Source organism: Corythoichthys intestinalis, chromosome 6 (assembly GCF_030265065.1).
Source record: "Corythoichthys intestinalis isolate RoL2023-P3 chromosome 6, ASM3026506v1, whole genome shotgun sequence".
Taxonomy (NCBI): domain Eukaryota; kingdom Metazoa; phylum Chordata; class Actinopteri; order Syngnathiformes; family Syngnathidae; genus Corythoichthys; species Corythoichthys intestinalis.
The window spans coordinates 23,823,265-23,831,204 of NC_080400.1; the positions used below are offsets into that span (position 1 = coordinate 23,823,265).

Consider the following 7,940-nt stretch of genomic DNA (forward strand, 5'->3'; position numbering starts at 1 on the left):
CACTCATTATTATTTAAATAATAATTTATTTACATGCTCCTTAAATTGATTTGGTGTAATCGAGAGATTAACTCTTTAAGCGCGGTCAGTTTGTTAAAGCCTGCTGATTTTACCAAAATGAAAAACACGGTTACAGTACATCAAAATTAAAATACACACTACTGCAATAAAGGTTTAATTAGTGACTGAAAGATCGCCTGTGACCTATCACAGTGTGTACTTTAGTTTGTCAATTGTAAAATATACTCCAATTGAGAATCATTACAAAATTGCTGTCATCCTTACATTTTTATGAACGGACACATTAATATAGCTTCATTACAATTTAATGTATCTAAAACGTAATATTCTCTCAATGTTGCAACCAAACCAATTTTGTCTTTCATTTTGCTACTTAAATTCATTCATGTGGGTGAAGATCCTAATTAACTAATTCAGAAACTATATTAAACTTTCTGCTCCAGGAAAGGCACCTTTATTTCAAACAGAAATGACAAAAGTTGTCATGTGTTAGTTGTTTTTTTCTTTTATCCCAGACAATAGTTGTAGGTTGTTTTAATTACCTGACATTTTTCGGCAAGCACTCCCGCCTTCATCACAGGTAATTAAAACTACCTACAACTAACATCTGGGATAAAAGAAAAAAAATCAACTAATTTATAAGTGTAGAAAAATGAACTCAATACAACCAGTTCTGATGTGGTAAACTTTATTTTTTTAGTTTTATTATTTTTTATTATTATTGAGAGAATAGATCTTTTCTTTAGTCAACAATCTCCTCAAAAAAGGTAAATCCATCTTCCAGATGGTTGAAACAGAACTTGAATGGCTCCAAGACATTGTAGTTCGTGCTCATCCTCTTCCATCTGCAGGATGCTTGGGAACTCCTACTGCATTGATTTTTTTTCCCCCCTAGCCCTGTCCGAGGCTTTTGTGCTGTCTTGCACAATCCTTTTACCAAAACTGTTCATTGGAAAAGAGAAAGAAAAGAGCTATTTGAATATTACATAAGTAAAATAAAAATGATGCTTTGTTAATTTTATACTTGATTTTTCTTTTCAGGCATTGCATTAAACTAGGTATATAAACAATCTTACCATTTTTTCCCGCCATATCTTTTTGGAGTGGGCCACCACTAACTTGAAGGAGCTGTGGTTGCACCTCTTCCTAAAAATAAATCAGTGAATAAAGGGGGCATGTTCAAAAGTGCGTCAGAGTAATGGACACTAAAAAGTCTTTAAAAGCTGACCTCACCAATTATATTCAAATTTCTCTTCTGTAACTGATAGACTGGTGGCACTTCACCCTGCAGTAATGCTTTTGCCTCATCTGTCCAATGGGCAAACTCTTTCCTGTGGCTCACATAAGTTGAAAAAATACAAAAATAAGTATTCCACATTTTCCAACAAAGAATTAAGGTGCTGTGCACCTACTTTCGTATGAATGCCATATCAACAGTTTCAAAGACTTACCATGCACCCAAGTTTGAAATTGTCCGCTAGCAATATACACCACCACTTCCTCAGAGTTGGCATATCAGTCTAACAAAAATTAAAAACAAGTGTAAATAAAGAATAACGACAAGGATATTTTGTAGCCCAATTTGAATGATTCGGTGAACTTCATTTTACAATGGTTAAACTCAAAGAGAGCATCCAGAACAGTGCAAAGAGCATACTACAAATGGACAAATGAATACAAATATCACAGAGGACAAAATTGGACAGTTAAACTCACCTACCATCAACATGAAGATGCCACAGTCCTTCCCCTATGGCTGTCCCGGAAAACCCTAACGTAAGAATTTAACCGAGTCACTTCCTTCAAGTTTTGAATCAATGAATATACACACTTTTACAAATACCTCTATTTCACTTCCAATCCTCTCTTTCCATGTCCCCCTGTTGACTGACTGTCAACGTTTTCTGCAATTGAAAATATAGGTTCATATTAAATACAGTAGCTAAACAATTACAAACGTGTTTCCATGCATAAGAACACCAACCAGTCAGGTTTAAATGATTCATGCAAACAAAACAAGGGCGTAGGTTTGCATAGGGACGGTAGGGACATAACACGACCAACTTTTCAGGATGCTAAAGTTGTCCCCACCAACTTTTCAGCAACCTTATTTGCATTATATTCGTCCCTACCAATGTTGAGACCGGGCCAACGTCCTTGAAACAAAACATTCGCAATTTTAGAATTTTGCTTCAAATGATTGGATGAATCATCTGGAGTGCAATTCTGCTTTAATTGAAGGGGCAACATAAAAGGATCGACTGGAACATACCTTCAAAACCAAACAAGGCTATTCTGGATCATCATGGAAACGCCATGCCAATATGAATGGATACTGAATTTCATTAGAGATAACAATAGTTCCCTGATCTCATGATTGGATCTGTTTTTCTTCCCACAAATAATTGGAATTTGGATCATTTAATTTGTTATGATTTGACTGTTCTTTGAAAATGAACCAATGCTCCAAGTTGTAGTTGTTACTAATCAGCCTTACAGGCAAATGCATGTGTGGGTCACATCCTGTAGGCTTTCACCATGTTGCAACAACATAGGGGTCAGCCACAAATATGGTCCTTCCCTGAAAAATACATAATCTATACACACGGACATATGTTATATAAATACAAACGTACGCAGACACCTACATGAGCCCATACAAGCATTCTGTAGGCTACATAGTTAAAATACCCTACACACGCCAAAAAATACTTTTTTATACCTTTGAATGAGCTACTTGTTAGACAAGTTATAAATATGCATTTCATATCTGCAAAAAACAAACACAAAAAGTTACATTTTACTTAATTGTACAAGTGACATTATGTTCTTTAGAGAAACTAAATCCTCAAAATTCACAGTTGATTCCATTTCATTGTTCAGGCCAACGTTCCAAAAGTCAGCACGTGTCAATCAAACTTTCTTTTTTTTAGACAATCAACACCATTTCTGGCCTCTTTATATTCAAGATTTGCATAAGCTCATGAGAATGTTGATTGGTTAAATAAACAAAGAGTAAATAATCAATTATGTCCAATTGTTAACTAATATAAGGAATAATAAGCCTATCCAGATTTCCACTGAGCACAACATTTGTCTCAGACATAAAAACATACCAGCCGTTCCTGGGCAGGATGAGTTTGAACCGTCCATGAAGCTCGGCATGGTCTTATATTGTCACCATTGGTCCTGTCTGCCACGTGGGTTTTACTGTGTTCGATGTCTATCAAAAAAAAAGTGTTAAGCACAGTCCAAAATCTAAAGTACATTACTACTTATGCTACTTACTTCCATTTGGATCTGTGTGACATCCCTGTATCTGCATGGGAAGACTACCATTTGGGGGTCGTGATTTAGTTTCTTCCCAATGGGGTGGTGATCTTGGAGCTAGTAAAAAAAAACAAAATAATGAAAAAATATATAGCTAAGCAGAGTAACAATATCAAGAAAAAATTACAACCTTGTCCTATTTGGATCATGTGACAACATTCAAACGACAAAGGACCAGACAAAACAAATGAAGGCAAAACAACACCATACAACAACAAAAACAGCGAGCTGCGAATTGCAGGCATGTACATAATGAAAAATAAGAGTGCAATATAATGAAAACTACACAAAGAAGACTGTTCATTGTGAAAAAAAAAATGTAAAAAGCATTAGCAGCATTAGCCAATTCGCTGCTGAATTCATCAGTACGTATTAAACAATATAAGTAGAGCAAAGTCACATGCAGTTAGTAAAGGAATACATTATTTAAATTACATTAAGAATACTAGATATAAGTACGGTCTTTTCAACTCAGAATAAACACTTCATATTTTCACCGCAAGTGTTGTTTAACTATTTAACATTTTTAAACATGCATACGCTTTTAAAAACTTTTTTTCAGTGCGGCCACTTACCGTGTTTTCTTCGCGAGAGGTGAAATAACGTAACTTGTTTTCGTCGCAAGGGTTGACGACATTTCCGGTCTGAGGGGACTGAGAGCGGCGGTATTGCGTCATTTCCTGTCTGCGGGATGGGTACTGAGAAGAGCGGCGCAGGGTACTGAGAGAGGCGGGCTGCAGCCAGACTCCTCTCAAAAATTCTGATCTTCCCCTTTAAATTCAATTATCGGAAATGCATGCGATGACATTTTCTTATGTTGAGGCAGCAAAGGGAGAAAAAAATGGTAAAAGGTAACTGATAAATTACTTCAAAAGTAACTTAGTTACTTTGATAATAAGGTAATCAGTAAAGTAAGTAGATTACCTTTTTGAGGCGTAATCAGTAATTAAATTACTTTTTCAAGTAATCTGTTACAACACTGGTCGCTGTGTCCTTGGGACGGACATTTCACCCTACTTGCCTGTGTGAAAGTAGTGAGAAAATGAGTGGTTGATGGTAGTCAGATGGGCCAGTGGTACAAATTGGCTGCCTCTGTCAAGACTGCTGCAGCGGTGGCTACTTTAGTAGGTTACCACCATCTAGTGTGGAGTGTAAGAATAATGCTATGTAAAGTGTTTTTAAGTGTCCTGAAAAGCTTCATATAAATCCATTGCATTGTCATTATTGTTGTTATGACTGAACTACATCGTTTGGGTAGACAACGGCATGTTCGTTTCTTTTTCAAATGATTAAAAAATGCAACAGTCAACAAATTTACTGTGTTACATTCTTTTCTTTTATCTTATTTTAGACAATTTTGATTCACTGAATTGAAATGTGGCAATGGTTTTGCTCAACTAGGTCATGTCTACATGTTTCACTTTATATCAAGATTTCACAAGCTAAAGTGCACTACCCTTGTGGTGTGTGGGACAAATGTTTTCGAAATATTGTTAGCGGAAATCTACTGATATATTTCACCATATTGACTTTTGTGGTATTTGGGTTTTCGAGGTTCCTCTGTAGCTATTGCTACAGTAGTTAGCCAGCAACTATTAATGATGAAATAGGTCTTTTTTTGCCCTTGTGTGGACAAATATAACTCAGTGCGTGACACCAGCGGTGATGCTACAACCCGTTTTCCAGAGAAAGTGATGAAAAGGAAGCAAGCCGAAGAGGAGGGCTAACATATGATATGGCTAGCGAGAGCTATGACGAGGAGAAGCAGGAATATGCTCCCGCGTCAGCCAGAAAACGAGGAAAGAGGAGAAGACTCACGGCAGTGGGAGAATCCTAAGATCTGGCCCATACTCCATCAAGACATCGCTGAGCCCTCCCAGCCTGGAAGACACCCCCCAGCCCCTTTCCACTCTCATGTATTGCCAGGGAATCGTGAGGAAAAACCCTCTGGTCCTTCACTCCTGTTGCCTCTGTGGTCCTCTGCGATGTGCGTGAGCGGCTTTCTGCCTCCGGCTCTCAACAGCCCCGCCCTGCCTCGCACCAGCATCCCCCTCATACTCCCACACCTCCTCCCCCGCCCTCTGCTTGCTCTCACATCAATGCTGCAGCTGCAGCTAGCAGGGTATGCTACAGTAAACAGGGAGATGCATGAGCGAATGGCTCTGGTCTGGACGCCTGGTCGTCACGGACCAGCCATCTGAGCATCTAATGGGGTAAGGGAGGAGCCATCAATAATGAATGAGAAGAGAGCACACAAACAATATTGACACTTTTATGTTGTGTGTCATCCACGGCATTACTGCATTTTAATCTTGTGTGTAACAGAAATTGATGAATGGTGAAGAACGCCAAAGTGCTCCTGGAATCCTTTAGTTTTTGTCAACACAGCCTTCTAAAATATGTTCTACAGAGATACCACAAGGGGGAAATGTTTAGCTGCAGCTCATGCACAGCAGGAGAGATACAGAGTTGTTGTTGTTTTGAATCTATTACAAGGTGCTTTATACCTAGGGCGTAGGTTTGGTCTCATAATTGGTTATCTGTCTTAATACCACTCAAAATTGTCTGTCTGAATAAATTAAATATGACAAAAAAACTTCTTAGTCAGGAAATAACAAAAATAAACAAAAATGGAGCCTTCCTTCAGGTAAAACACAACTGTTTTTGTCCACAACAGCCAAACTCAACAAAAAAATGAAAGCTCTTTTGGCCTGCTTAAAAACCACATAAATAAAATAAAAAAGAAAACTGGGGAGAAGAGAGTAAACCTTGGTTTACTCAATTTCTTAGTTTAATTAACGTTAACAGTAGAAAACATACAGAAAGATATTTCTCTCAAAGCAGCTTCCTCCTCGAGTTTGACAAATTCGCACACACTCATGTTATGCTAACTCTGATGCAGGTCGGACTTTCAGTATCCCAAATGTGGGGTGTGTTCCCCACCTCCACAACATTGACGTCTTTTTACATTACTTAAGGCCGAGTTATGCTTCCGCGTCAGACCTGCGCCGTCGTAGAAGACCCGATTTACAACCTTCCGCCGTAGCCTCTCTTGCTCCTTCTCAATCTTCTGACTTTGCGTCGCGTCAATGCAAGGGACGTGGTGGAAATGGACTGTGATTGGTCCGCTCAGACTGTTGCTTCCGGTTCATCGCGAAATCACCGCCATTGTCAAACATGACTTTGCTACAAGCAAAAATTGATCAAGCAGACGAAAGTATCAACGAAGAGCAAGTACGACAACTACTACAATGTCTCGTCAAGACATTATGAAGATTGCCAAATGGCAAGCAATTCGTGGGAGGAGAAAATACGGGGCTGGAGGTCAGACAAAGTTTGGATAAAAAAATGGAAGAACCACCGAGACAAGTATGTGTGTGTTCGGAATCGAATGGCCACAAGAAGCGGTGACCCAGTCGGCCAAAAACTGCCAGCTTTTTATCACTTTGTTGTATTTTTGGTTGCCGCACGTCATCTTTATTGTGTACATGCAGTGGGGAGAACAAGTGTTTGATACACTGCCAATGGGAAAACCCATTGGCAGTGTATCAAATAGGCTGTATGTTTGCTGTGAGTCTGTGACTTATTTACGTGTCACACTACAAGTATATGAAGAATAAAGCACAGGTTTGGTGTCAAAAGAGTTGTTTTGATGTTTAATTTTCAACAACAGACAGTTCACACTCTCATCACAGATTGAGAGCGCCTCAGTGCGATAACATCAAGGCTTCCAACGCAGTTTGAGAAGTTCCAAAGCTGCCAGAAATCTGCTATGTCTTCCCACTGGCTGGTTGTAAGACACGGCAAACAAATCGGGTTTGAGGGCTTTGCAGATAAAACGCTGGACGCAATGCTCGACGCCAGTTTGAAGCTAGCCGCCACAGCTTGCTGGTTACCACCCAAGGCTAGAACTCTCTGTGCGGCATCAAAAGTCGGACGGACCGCCCCGAAACAGTCTTCTGCGTCACCTGCGCCTCAACATTTGTATGATCAACATTTATTCAATGTTGATGAGCAGAAGATCCACATTCAAGCGTGCCATCTTGCATTATTATTATTATTATTTTTTAAAGTCAACAAGCATTCTCCAGAACCGTACAAACATAACGCCACACCCCTCTAGTGGCTTGGCGGTGAATTACAGAGCAACGCGTTCCCTCACCGCAGAACTATCGAATGCTCATTGACGCCGTAGTCACTTTGCCGTCACCGCAACGCAGGAGCATAACTCAGGCTTTACAGTGGCTGCTGCTGGCAGTTAAGAAAAACTTTTAATATCTCTCGTCTTCGAAGGGGGCGGAGGAGGTGGCATGTTGTATTTCTGTCGGGTACTGAAAGCGTGTGTGTGTGTGTGTGTTTGGGGGGGGTCAAGCCATCATCTAATCAAACGTGCGCTTGATTAGATGTGCCAGTCTGGCACATTCAGCAATTGAAATAGGGTCAAATTAAGTCTGAACATAATGAAAGTACAGTAATTCACTGAATAATGGTAGGGTCAATTCTATCCTTACAACATATGGGAAGACAATCTAAAATAACCTATATAACGGAAGTCATTATATAATGCAAATAAGGTTGCTTAAAAGTTG

The 7,940-nt window shown here is 39.3% G+C and overlaps 1 protein-coding gene and 1 long non-coding RNA gene across 7 annotated transcripts in view; both read right to left on the reverse strand.

The window, feature by feature from the left end:
- rtn2a (reticulon 2a) overlaps positions 1-5,337 on the reverse strand; it is a 32,306-nt gene extending 26,969 nt beyond the window's left edge. For both annotated transcript variants that reach the window (XM_057838705.1, XM_057838704.1), the window contains exon 1: positions 5,170-5,337. In XM_057838705.1, the coding sequence (XP_057694688.1) occupies positions 5,170-5,200 (31 nt within the window). In that variant the 5' untranslated portion in view covers positions 5,201-5,337. The remainder of the gene's footprint in view (positions 1-5,169) is intronic.
- On the reverse strand, positions 677-4,094 carry LOC130917375 (uncharacterized). Of its 5 annotated transcripts, none has more exons than XR_009063454.1 (9): positions 3,927-4,094; positions 3,310-3,408; positions 3,138-3,244; positions 1,865-1,925; positions 1,742-1,792; positions 1,473-1,541; positions 1,250-1,358; positions 1,098-1,167; positions 677-963 (listed from the first exon to the last, which is right to left on the reverse strand). It is a non-coding gene; the product is annotated as an uncharacterized LOC130917375 (long non-coding RNA). The 5 variants fall into 5 exon arrangements; XR_009063452.1 differs by having other exon boundaries at positions 678-963; positions 1,255-1,352; XR_009063451.1 differs by having other exon boundaries at positions 678-963; positions 1,255-1,358.
- Positions 5,338-7,940: the final 2,603 nt, after the last annotated feature.